Raw genomic sequence first — 13,611 nt, 5'->3', positions numbered from 1 at the left:
AAACAGATATCATACTTAAAAATACTCACCCTTTTTCTTACGAGCCAACCACGCACCAGTGCTTGTAGGACAACTGTGGATTTTTTTAATTTGACATATTTCATCCTCTGATGCTTCCCAGCCTTCCTGGCTCGTATGAATCTCTGTATGGTCAAAGCAGCTGATTTCTGCTGGAGAAACACCTGCCTTGCTTTATATCCTCTGAAATTTGCTTGGATCAAACAAGCAGCTTGATGTCTCTATAAGGAAAAATTTGCAAGTGACATTAACATATAGATACAATATTTCAACTCACTGGAGGTTCTGGAATTTCTCAATGTAAAATAAAATGTATAATTATATTTCTTAGTTTAAGATGCATATGTCATAGATTTCAAAATCCATAGAGGTCAATAGCTACAAGTGAAGTTTTATGGAGGTGTAAACCAGGAACTATAGATACCAGGTACTCTTCCCCTCTCTTCCTCTTAATACTTTTCATTGTGAATGAGCAAAGGACTAATATTACTACAGGACAAAGGCACTTAATAAAACAACTAGTTACACTCTAGAGAAGAGAATGGACATCATAAGCAGCTATGAGGGAAGCTGTTGGCAGCTTCAAGAACCATGGCGTAGTCCCAGCCCATCTTAGGTTCCTCAATTCCAGAACATCCTTACAATCAAATTCCAAGACATGTAAAATCTCTGGATTGAAACAGGAACTAGATTTGTTTTATGACACAGACCCTCACATATTAGTTGACTGACCTTGAGCAAATCCCTTTTTTGTCTCCAGACCTTGCTTTACTCATCTATAAAATGGGAATGCTGACAATAACTATCTCATGAGAATTCCCTTAGTAAATATATAATAGAAGGTGTAATAATAATAGTGGGTATATACTCATACATAGTGAATATTACATGAATGTAAAAATTTACAAGTAAACTTTTAATTTATTAAAAGATCATAGGTATCACTACTATTCTAAAACTGATGCTAAATATTTTAACTAGATCACCAATTGTGGCTGAAAGAGTATGTGTTTAACTCATACAGACAGGATATGCTACATCTATTACGACTTTTTTCCAAACTTGGGTTTGAGAATACTTTATAAACACAGGTACACACACAAAAACATATTTACAAATAGTATTTTTATGAGTGAATATAATTTTTAATTGACTGCAATGATGTACTTAAATGTATTGCTAAGTCGCTTCAGTCGTGTCTGACTCTGTGTGACCCCATAGACGGCAGCCCACCAGGCTCCCTCGTCCCTGGGATCCTCCAGGCAAGAACACTGGAGTGGGTTGCCATTTCCTTCTCCAATGCATGAAAGTAAAAAGTGAAAGTGAAGTTGCTCAGTCATGTCCGACTTAGTGACCCCACGGACTGCAGCCTTCCAGGCTCCTCCATCCATGGGATTTTCCAGGCAAGAGTACTGGAGTGGGTTGCCATTGCCTTCTCCAAAATAAATGTATAGTTAGGTCTTTACTCTTTTTGTTTTCTATTTTCTAAAGTAGTTCTTTACACATGAATTGCTTTTTTTAACACCTACTTTCATCATTAAGGCTTGTTCATGAGTTGTTCTTCCAGAGAGTACAGCTCTCCATCTTCTCTGAATGATGACTGCTGATGCTCTCACATTCAAAAACCTACAAAGTGATTATTGGAAAGTGATTTCAAATTAACTTATTCAGTTAGTATTTATTGCCCACCCCCATAAATACTAAAGGAGAAAGAAGGTAAAAGAAAGGCAATGGGAGAATAAATAAAAAGTAGAAATGAGTAATTTATATTAGGTTCTAGCAATCAGGATGGTACAAACACACACACACAGATACAAACAGGATAACACAATGCAAAAGAAATTTTACAATTGGCAATATTTCAGTGGTCAAGAAATATTAAGTTCTAGAATGACAAAACATTCTGAACTGGATCAGGGCAAAGTAGGATTAGCTAGATCTAGAGAAAGCCTCAATAAAGGGCTGGTGGTAGAATGAATGGTAGAGAATAAAATCTGAGTCCACATTGTAATCAAGTTTTTAAGCAGACAGAGGTGGTCAAGAAGAGAGCTTGGGAGGGTGGAACAGCATCAGCAAATGATAAGTGGACACTCAACCGAAAGAAAAGATGAGCACCATCAAAAGATCTAAAGAGACAGAACCGGAGAAAAACTTAAAATGTGAGGGACAGCGATTAAACTTTAGCATCAATATAGTAGTAATAGGCAACAACATAGAATGGGCAGGTCTTTATCTGTTTGTTCACAACTGTGTGGAAAAGACAGATTAACCAAGTCATGTCACCACTTTTCCTAGAAAATAAGGCTGAATGTCAACAGGAAAACTAAATACTGGTCCTTAATGGCTGAGAGCAGCAACTATACGTTTATTTGTTAAGCCTGGCTCTACCCATGGAATTGATCAAGAAATGCTTTTAACACGAGTGTGCTCTCCTAAAACAATCTTTAAGCCACTGATACAATAATTCATCAATTCTGGGGACGGAAGAAAAAATTCTTACACTATGGAATAAACAATAGCATGAACAATCTGGTAAGAGCTTCTGAAAAGGTGTTTCAAAGAAATGAAGTAGGAAGAGGGAGATAGAATTAACGTAGACAAGTTGGTAATTATGTCATCATTAAGGACAGAGAACAGGTGATAATAAAAGGTTAAAAAAAAAAAGGAAAGAAATGTTGCCAGTAACTAAATCAACAAACAAAATGGACCAGTGCACTAACAAGCAAAGCAACATTACTAGGTCCTTTTACCCACTTCCCATTCCTCCATCTGTACCCTTATCCTTAAGAACCTGAGTTAAATTTAAGTAAGCACTTTCACATCACTTCATGGCAAGTAGATGGGGGAAAAGTGGAAACAGTGACAGATTTTATTTTCTTGGGCTCCAAAATCGCTGTAGATGGTGACTGCCGCCACGAAATGAAAAGATGCTTGCTCCTTGGAAGAAAAGCTATAACAAACCTAAACAGCATATTAAAAAGCAGAGACATCACTTTGCCAACAAAGGTCCATATAGTCAAAGCTGTTTTTCCAGTAGTCACATTTTAGATCTGAGAGTTGGACCAGAAGGAAGGCTGAGCACCAAAGAATTGATGCTTTCGAATTGTGATGCTAAGAGAAGACTCTCGAGAGTCCCTTGGGCTGCAAGGAGATCCAACCAGTCCATCCTAAAGGAAATCAGTCCTGAATATTCATTGGAAGGACTGATGCTGAAGCTCAAACTCCAATACTTGGGCCACCTGATGTGAAGAACTGACTCATTGGAAAAGACTCTGATGCTGGGAAAGACTGAGGGCAGGAGGAAAAGGGGACGACAGAGGATGAGATGGTTGGATGGCTTCACTCACTCAATGGACATGAGTTTGAGCAAGCTCTGGGAGATAGTGAAGGACAGGTAAGGCTGGTGTGCTGCAGTCCATGGGGTCACAAAGAGTCAGACATGACTGAGCAATTGGACGACAACTGGATTATACCATCAAGACTCTATCTCAAAAAAACAAAACAATTTCAGAGATAATTTTGTTACAATAATGATGAAAACATCAACAAACCATATAAATGAAGCATAGCAACTATTTAAAAGAAAAACCAACAAGCGGCATTATTTGATACACAAACACACACACACCACACTGTCCTCTGCACAGCTGACACAGTACCGTCTTCTCTGCTGTTGGGCACAGAAGCAACGCTGAATGATTCTAACAGCTCTTAACACAGCCAGATACTCCTTACGCGCTTTCCAGCACCTATACCAGGCTTGAATCCTGCAGGCAGCTTTCACTTCTCGTAAATATTTCCTGGCTTTGTGTCTCCTCCACACAGCCTATTAAACAAATAAACATAACAAATACGCAATGAGATGTCTAATTTTTTTTTTTAGTCAGTATCGGAAAACAACTAATATAAGTTCAGGCAGACAAGATCAACTGCAGAAACGCTGTCACATCCCAACTCTTCTGTGAGGCTCGCTCATTCCTGACACGTGAGCCGTCTGAGAACAGCGGGCTGATCCGTGCTTTTACCCTGTGGCTGGCTGCCGGCTAGGCCTCACACAACCCTAGCAAGTATTTGAGCTGTAAGAGCTGCACAAAGCCTGGGAAGCCAGGTGCGTGCGTTGCCCTCACCTTTTCAACCCTGTGAAGGAACACAAAGGACACGCACGTGCCGACTCCGCTTCCGGGGAGAGGACGGGGCCCTCCCCACCGCCCTCCCTACCCCACCTCAGTGCACCTGGGCTCAGGCCAGCCGGCTGCGGAATCCCAGCATCCATCCAGCCGCGGCCATTCGACGTTCCCATTCTGGCAACCCAGCAGCTGACTAAAAGCTTAAGTGATAGCTACAACTTCTTAAGTGCTTAGCGCGATACTCAGCGCTAGATTCCTTACAGTAACACAGGTAGGCACTATTACCTCTAATTTAGAGATGAGGAAATGAAGGCCCAGAGGGACTGACACCAGTAAAGGAACTTGCTGAAGTCACATTTAATAAGCAGCAGACCTATCTTATTTAATCTTGACAAATATCTTGTGAGATGATAATTAAGCTCTTTCACAAAACAGAAATTAACGTTGAAACTTGTTACCTCATAGTAAGTGAATAGGGTCAAAATCTGAACCTGAGTCTACTTGATTTCACAATACCTACAACAGATATGATAACTGCCTCCTACGTGGGGTCGGTTTCTAAATTCAGTTGACAGGCGAGATCGGTATGAACGGTCAAACTGACTCCTGTGGTGTCCTTGACTCAGAGTATTTCTATATGGTTTTATGTAGACAAACACCCCCTAGTGGGAGCCAGGTATCAGTCTTTTTGTCTCCGCGGGCTCAAAGGTAGCTCGGCTCCATTTAGGTTCCATGTACGGCCAATCCCATCCTCCGCTCACGTGGACCCTGAAGATCCTAATGTCATTGCCCTCTGTTCAGCGTGATTCACTTCCCCCAACCTACTGCCTACGGCTTCCTGACTGGCCACCCGCAGCCTAGTCCATCTTCCACATTCCTGCCTAATTTTTTTTCCCCACGCTGCGGGGCATGTGGGAACGCAGGGATTGAACCTGTGCTCCCTGCATTGGGAGTGCAGAGTCTTAACCACTGGGCTGCCAGGCAAGACCCTGATTGAGTAATTTTAAAAAGATAAACTAGGATTCTAGTCCTCCCCTTAAACTCATCTAGAACTTCTTTTAGTCCAGAGGATGAAGGCTAACCTTTTTCCATCTTATAGAGCTGCCCACTTCTCACTCCATGGTCTCAGATCACCTTTATTGCACACCTGTGCTCACTCTCAGTTTAGAGCTCCGTGTTACCCCCTACAGCTGGAATACTCCTTCAATACAGTTTACTAGGCTATTTCCTTCAGCTTAAGTGTAACTCTTATCTTAACCCCACTTATTCCAAGAAGCCTTCTCTGATCACTGGGACCAGCTTAGGATTCCCTTCTCTGTGTTTCCAGCCACATCCATTTCTCATTCTGTATTATGATGAAGAAATTTCCATATATTGACGTATGGGGAAGTCATTTCGGCTATCACATGACTTAACTTGAACTTTATGTTAACTAGAACAGCCTGTTTTCTGGCCTATTAAACATATACTGTATATCTGCTTTAGCTGTTAAAGAAAAGAAAGCATTTAAAAATTAAAATGGATTAACTGTGGTTCAGATGTCCAAAATGGAGCCAAGTGGCTACCATCGATGTGGTCTGATGTGTTTCAGCATCACTGAGAATTTGAACTTTATATTAAACTCAAGGACACCACTGCTGCTGCTGCAGCTGCTAAGTCGCTTCCGTCACGTCCGACTCTGTGCGACCCCATAGACGGCAGCCCACCAGGCTCCCCTTTCCCTGGGAGTCTCCAGGCAAGAACACTGGAGTGGGTTGCCATTTCCTTCTCCAATGCATGAAAGTAAAAAGTGAAAGTGGAGTCGCTCAGTCGTGTCCGATTCTTAGCAACCCCATGGACTGCAGCGCACCAGGCTCCTCTGTCCATGGGATTTTCTAGGCAAGAGTACTGGAGTGGGGTGCCATTGCCTTCTCCGAAGGACACCACTAGCTGTTCTCAAAACATATAAGGTTGCCAGCTACAACCATATGGTCTCAAAGTCTTTGCTTTTAACTATGCAGTCATAACTTAAGTTTAGGGCGATCATGTCCAGAACAATCTTGTTCTGTGCTGTCTTGGGTAAACAATTATTGGCACCTTTTACCCAACTTCAAAAATCTTCCATTTTGGAAGGTAAATGAAATGGTTACATAAACTAACTCTTATTCTTTATAACCTGCTACAGCTCATTTTGAAAATTCTAAGAAATACTGGTCAAAGGATGAATGAAAGCTTTATACTTAAATACATAAATACCTGGATTTTTATGGTGCTATCTTTAAGTTTCCGAAACTTCCGTTTCTGTATAAATCCTTTCACTCTAGCTTGAATAATGATTACACTGCTCCTTATTTGTAAGTACAGTTCTCTTTGATGTTTTGCAGGCAGAAAGGCTCTGTGGGGATTCTGCAAACCCACTGCTGCTTCTCTGTACAGTAAGAACCGTTTTCTGCTTTGCTGTGTCCTGAAGTACCGCTGTAACGTGAGGGCCGCCCTTTTCTGCTGAAGGAATCTTCTGCGATATACGGCCATCTGAAGGAAGGACTGAATTTGCACAGCAGCACGCCTTTGTTTTTCCAGTCTTCTTGTGACCATTTTACGGAAAGCTTTTTGAATTGTAACCGCAGCTTTTCTTTGAGAATGATGCTCTGTTTCCTGTGAAGGGCCAACCAGAGTTTTATACAGCCCTTGAGCCACAAGTGCTGGACTCTGGCCAGCTTCATGCTGGCTCTCAGTCCTGTGACAGTAGAATGCAGGCTGGGTAGTGGAGGCTGCCATCTTTTTGGCAGGCATGGTTTTTAATTTCTGTCTAACTTTCATGCCTCTGAAAGCAGCCTGAATAGTTTGTGCAGATTTCTGAATGGCTAAAAATTCCTTCCTCTCCATTTTTACTCTGACGTATGACCTATAGTGATTCTGTATGACAACAACTGCTCTTTTCTTGGCCTGATAATCAGCTCTGGCCCGGTGCCTTCGGTAGCATGATTGAATTTGTGTGGCAGCCAGGTGCATGCGTTGGATACCCCTTCGTGCCTTAAATCCTCTGAAACAAGACTGGATACAGATGGCTGCCTGGGTTCGCACTGCCATTAGCACTCTGTACCTTCTTTGAACAAAAACTACCTTTGCCCTAAAGTGGAGATAGTGCTTCCGTGTTTTTAAGGCTCTAAAATGCTTCTGAACAGTAATGGCAGCTTGATGCCGCCTTTCCTGAATCAGTCTTCTAATGACCATATCCTGAAAGTCAGCTTGGGCACAGGCTGCTGCTTTGAGTGCATCGTGTTGAAGAGCTTTCCTTTTACTCACTCTGTATCTTTCTTGTATTACTTTTGTAGCCCACTGAAGCTTTTGGTAGGAAAAATGTTGCCTGTACATTCTGTAGGTGCTTTGTATTATGACAGCAGCTCTGTGCTTTTTCCTTAAAAGCTGCCTTGCTTTCAGCCCTTTATACGCAGCCTGAATGACCACCGCAGAATGCCTCCATCTGATGTAAAGTGCTCTTTGCAGTTTCGCAGCTCTGTATGCCCGGTAATGCTGCTGAATGAGAACCGCGGCATGTTTCCAGGTCTGAAAGGCCAGGCGCGCTCTGTGCATTCTGAAGCTTGCCTGGATGAGGGCTGCAGCCCTGTGCATCTCCTGTAACTGCTTCTTTACCATCCGTCTTCGGTAAAACGCCTGGATTATAATAATTGCTTTCTTTAACTCCAGGAATCGCTGCAAGTGGTGTCTGGCACAGATGGTGGCTCGGTACTTCCTCTGAACAAAAATAGCAGCTTTCTTGAGGGAAAGGAACCTTTTCCTCATCATTACAGACCTAAACCTGCTCTGAATCAGGGTTGCAGAGGCATGCATCCTTTTCAGACGTCTTCGGATTCTCATACCCCTGAACGCAGCCTGGAGGACCAGCGCAGAGTGTCGTTGCTGGAGGTACTGTCTCCTCTGCAGGCGCGCAGCTCGGCCTGCCCGGAACCGCTGCTGGGTGACCTGCGAGGCACGCCTCCAGGCCTGGTACCTCGCCTGAGCACGGTGCCTCCTGAATGCAGCCTGAAGGACCGTGGCCGCCCTGCGCATCTCCTGTGTCTTCTTCCTCACCATGCACCCCCTGTACCAGGACTGGATTTTGATAGCTGCCTTCTGCAACCGGAGCTGTTGTAAGTGATGCCTTGAACAAACCTTTGCACGGTATTTTCTCTGAACCCACACGGCGGTCTTCCTGAGAGACAGGAATCTTCTTCTCATCACCAGAGTCCTAAACCTCCGCTGGATTACGGCTGCGGCGGAGTGCATGGCTTTTAAGCGTTTTCGCGCTCTCATGCCCCTGAAAGCAGCCTGAATGCAGATCGCGGAGCGTCTTAGCTGGTTGTACCTTCCCAGTTGTGCATGCCTTTCCCTCCCTGCCCGGTACTTCTGCTGCACCGTTTTCGTCACCTTCTTTAACTTATTAAAATAGGCTTGCTGTCGGCGCCCCCTGTAGTGGGCCTGGATGAGCGTGGCCGCGGTCCGCATCCTTCTCAGGTTCTGTCTAACTCTTGCCCCTCTGAGAGCTGCCTGGAGGAGGGCAACGGCTTTCAGAGTCGTCAGGTACTTTGCACGCTGAGCTCTACCTTGGCGGTACGCTCTGTACCTTACCTGAATTACGATGGCTGCTGTTCTCATTTGCTGATACCGCCTTCGTGACTGCTGCATTTTGAAGGCGGCTTTGATGAGAGTGGCTGCCGTGTGCATGCGCCGGATCTGTCTTCTTGCTCTGACTCCTCGATAGATGGCCTGGATTTTCAGTGCTGCCTTCTTTACAGCAAGATATTCCTCACGCTGACGGCCTGCGAGCTTAGCCGCTCGATACCACCTCTGAATGATGATGGCCGCTGCTCTGTAGCTGGCGTACTTCTTTCTGGCTTGGTACGCTCGGTATCTAGACTGTATGGTGGCGGCTGCCTGGTGCATCTCCTTCACTTTCTTCCTCGCTCTCACACCTCGGAAAGCTGACTGTAGGATTATTGCAGCTCCTTTGGTTTTCAAAAACAAATGGTGCTGTTTTCTTCCTGTACGATAAGCCCGATAATGCATTTGAATTAGACGAGCCGCTTTTTTCATGATTTCCCACCTCTTCCGCTGCACGTGCCTTCGGTAGCAGGCCTGTATGATGACGGCACATCTCTGTTGCTTCTGAATCTGCCTCCTGGCTGCTCGGCCCCTCCAAGCGGACTGGAGCGTCACTGCCGCCCGGCGCAGTGCCGTGTACTCCGTCCGCTGTCTCAGCCCCGCGGCGCGTGCTCTCAGATGGTGCTGGATCACGGATGCTGCTGTTTTTAATAACCTGAACTCCTTCTGGGCCCTGGCCGTTCTGAAAGCAGACTGAATCTTCAGTGCAGCTTCATGTTCCTTTCTCATCTGCTTCCGAACTTGCCAGCCACGGTAAGCGGACTGGAGAGAAATCGCAGCTGTCCTTGTTTTGAAGAAATGGCTTCTTACGGCAGAAACCATCTTGCGTGTTCTGTACCATCTCTGAATCTTGAGCGCAGACTGAAGCATGGATTGATACTTCGTCCTCTGATGATAGCCTCTAAAAGCAGCTTGAATTTTCAGAGCAGCTGCAGATTGCTGTTGCAGCTGCCGGCGGACCTTATACCCTCTGTAAGCGGCCTGCAAGCAGGTCACGGCTCTTCTGACTTGCAGGAAGTGCTTCCTCTGCTGGGCCCCTGCTCTGTGTGCACGATAGTAATGCTGAATGACAACAGCTGCTTGACAGACTTTCAGGTAGTCCAGCCTCATCTTTCTCATCCTAAAATAAGACTGCAGTGAAACAGCGGCTTTTCTCTGCAGCCTCACCTGCTTCCGAACCAGGTACCCTCTGAGGAAAGCCTGCAGTTTGATGCAAGAGACCCGCAGGTGTTCTTCTCTCTGTTGTGCAATTGCTCTTAAATGTAAATATTGTTTGCGGGCTTGCTTCATCCTGACAATGGATTGTAACTTTACTGTAGCCTTTTTGAACCTCAGAAACTTTCTTCTGGAAGCATAAGCCCTGTAATATGATTGAATCTTTACAACCGATGTGAGGATGTGAAGAAACTTTTTCCTGGCCTGCATTCTCCTGCACGCAGACTGCAGGACGATGACAGCAGAACGTGTCTTCTGGTAAGAGGCCAGAACTTCCTTGGCTGAGATGTAAGCTCGGAAGTGAATCTGAATTATGAGGGCGGCTTTCTTCATCTTCTGGTATGTCTGTAATTGTTGACGTCTCCTTATGTGTGCCTGCAGCTTGATGATGTTTTTCTTAAGGTTTAGAAATCGGAGTCTGTCCTGTCTCATTCTCCAGTACGACTGTAAGACACAAGCGGCCCTGCTCTGCTTGCATAACTTACGTGCTCTCCTTCCCCTGAAAGCAGCCTGCAGGCGGATGGCTGCAGCCCGTTTCTGCAAATAGCCTGTGCGCTCAACCTTTCCTTTCACGTACGCTCTGTAGTGCTTCTGCAGAGTCAGGATAGACTCTCTGGTCCTTGTATATAACTTTTGGGTTTGAAAGCACCGGAATCTTGCCTGAATGATGATAACACAAGATCTAAGGTGAATGTACTTCTCTAATTCTCTGTGCATCCTATACCAGGATTGTATGACCACGGCAGCTCTTTCTTCTTGAGCGTGTTTCCGGACACGCCATTCTCTGAAAGCTCTTTGCAATGTTATGGCAGCATTTATTTGTGATTGCCTCTTACGTCGCCTCCATCTCCTGAAGGCGGACTGGATTACAAGGGTGGATGCTCTTAGCAGTTCATATCTCTGTCGATCCTGCTTGCTTCTAACATGAGCACGCCAGCGCCTCTGAATTGTCACGGTAGCCCAGTGGTATCGTTTGTAAGAAGCAACAGCAATGATCATTCTTATCTTAGATTGCAGGATAATTGAATAATATTTCAATTTCAGAAACTGCTTTCTAGTGGAATATCGTCTCCAGTATCTCTGAAAAAAGTAAGAAAGGACAGAAAATAAAATAGACACAACTTTCTATGCTTAAGACCTTTGCAACTATCACTTTTTCTAACATTTTGCTTAAAAACAAACATATCAAACTTAAAAGCAATATATTTCTAAAGGAGATACTTGTCTCTTTTGTTTATAGTTTGTTTCTATGTTGATGCAACTGTAGCCAATCCAAAAATCTTTCTCTAAATACTAATGATATTTACATAGCATTTGTACTCAGGAGACATAAGAAATATAAATAAGTTTATGTTATATTAGAATAACATACTAGAAAAAAAAAAGCTATAGTAGTATTCTGCTATCTATTGATTCTAAGTAAGTTCCTGTGAATATATCTCTGGTTCTTATATTCTGCCTTCTATCAAGGTTGATAAGATATCTTATAATGATTGGAAACTGTTCATAGGCCTGATAATGTCGACAAAGGCCCATACAGTCACAGCTATGGTTTTTCCAGTAGTCACGTACAGATGTAAGAGTTGGACCATACAGAAGGCTAAGAGCCAAAGAATTGATGCTTTCAAATTATGGGGCTGGAGAAAACTCTTAATAAGAGTCCTTGGGACAGCAAGGAGATCAAATCAGTTAATTCTCAAAATCAACCTTGAATATTCATTAGAAGGACTAATGCAAAGCTAAAGCTCCAATACTTTGGCCAACTGATGCAAAGAGCTGACTCACTGGAAAAGACTGATGCTGGGAAGGCCTGAAGTCAAAAGATGGGGGCAGCAGAGGATGAGATGGTGAGATAGCATCACTGACTCAATGGACATGAGTTTGAGCAAACTCTGGGAGATAGTGAAGGACAGGTAAGCTTAGCATGCTGCAGTCCCTGGGATCACAAAGAATCAGGCATGACTTAGCAACTGAACAACAACAAACGTCAACAAAGAGTTTTGAGAAATAAGTGAGCTGGATCACTTTCTGAGTCAGTATTTTCATTAAGAATAAAATTTAGGAATTATAGTTACTTGGTTAAAAAGTGTAATTCTGGAAAGACTTGAGGAGTAAGAAGCCGTTTGCCATCTGCTTCCTTCCCAGCACCCCCTGTTCCCTAACCCTGTAATTATCCCAGCAATGTGCAAGCTGTGAAGTCTCGAGCAGATCCTGGCTGCTGGTCTTCAAGCTCTGGAAAGTCTGCTCTAGCTATAAGACGATTCTTCCGTCCAAAACACTCCAAATATTGCTAAGATGTGGTGGGAAGTAATGGAAGGATTAAAAGTCTCAGATAAAAAAATCAAAGATACAACTAAGAACTAAATGGGAATATCAGAACTAAAAAACACAATAACCAAAACAACAACAAAACCTCACTGGGATGGCTCAGTAGTGGAATGTAGATGACGGAAGAGTCAGTGAACTTAAAGATCAATGCAAAGTATCAATGTGGAATGAGAAAGGAAAAAAAAATGATTGGGGAAAAAATTGTCTCAACCAATATATCCTTCAATAGGCAAATGGATAAACTACTGTAGTATATCTATAAAATGGAATGTCATTCAGTGTAAGCTACTGAGGCAGAAAAAGACTATTTAAACTTAAATGTGTATTTGTGAAGTGAGAGAATCTATCTAAAAAGGCTATATATCTCTGAATTCAAACTATAGGACATCCTGGAAAAAGCAAAAATAGTAAAAACAACAGTGGTTGCCAAGGATTTTGAAGAAGGGTAAGAGATGAATACGTAAAGCAGAAAGGATTTTTAGGGCAGGATTTTTGTCAAACACATAACTACACCACATAAATAGTGAAACCCTTGGGAACTAAGGACTTCAGTTACTTATAGTGCATCATTGTTGGTTCATAAACTGCAAACACGATACCATAAAAAAAGAAAGCAAAGCAACAGAAATGATAAAATCTGTACTAATAGAATATGATTCTCATGTACTCCTTAAAATTTTATTATGATCGAAAGCAAAAATTATAATATTGCCTGATGTGGTTTCAGTTGTATGGAAGTTTAATAAATAAAACTGCTGCTGCTGCTGCTAAGTTGCTGCTAAAACATAAAAGCGAGGGAGGGGAGCAAAGGGATCTAGATAGTGGTAAGTTTTCTACATTCCATTTAAAGGGATAAAGTATTGATTCTAAGTAAAAGTTTTGTATACTGAAATGCCTATAATAAACCAAAAAACAAAACAAAAAAAGACACCACCACCCCCCAAAAAAACACAAAAAACACAAAAAAAGCTCCCAAATAAATCCCTGTACAGAGGAATAAAATAATAATTAAAATGAAAAAAGATAAACTAAAATGAAACACTAAAAAGTATTCAAATAATTGAAGAGACAGGAAAGGGGGAAGAGAAAAAATGAAAGAAAGCTAACATTCAGAAAATAAATGATAAAATGACAGACCAAAGCCCAAACATATTGATAAATATCTGAAATATATATGGCCTAAATCACCAATTAAAAGAGATTTTCAAAACAAAAACTAAATGCTGTCAAGACTTCAAGCCATATATAATGATTTAAGTGATTAATAAGTAAAATAAAGGAA

The 13,611-nt window shown here is 42.7% G+C and overlaps 1 protein-coding gene across 1 annotated transcript in view; it reads right to left on the bottom strand.

Moving 5' to 3' along the window:
* Nucleotides 1–13,611, bottom strand: part of ASPM (assembly factor for spindle microtubules) — a 62,187-nt gene that overhangs the window by 10,465 nt on the left and 38,111 nt on the right. The window contains exons 18-21 of the mRNA XM_040263721.1: nucleotides 6,381–11,081; nucleotides 3,678–3,844; nucleotides 1,548–1,644; nucleotides 30–239 (exon numbers count right to left, since the gene is read on the bottom strand). Of these exons, the coding sequence (XP_040119655.1) occupies nucleotides 30–239; nucleotides 1,548–1,644; nucleotides 3,678–3,844; nucleotides 6,381–11,081 (5,175 nt within the window). The remainder of the gene's footprint in view (nucleotides 1–29; nucleotides 240–1,547; nucleotides 1,645–3,677; nucleotides 3,845–6,380; nucleotides 11,082–13,611) is intronic.

This window comes from Oryx dammah, unplaced genomic scaffold (assembly GCF_014754425.2).
Source record: "Oryx dammah isolate SB20612 unplaced genomic scaffold, SCBI_Odam_1.1 HiC_scaffold_21, whole genome shotgun sequence".
Classification (NCBI taxonomy): domain Eukaryota; kingdom Metazoa; phylum Chordata; class Mammalia; order Artiodactyla; family Bovidae; genus Oryx; species Oryx dammah.
This window is presented reverse-complemented; position numbering and strand designations above follow the sequence as displayed.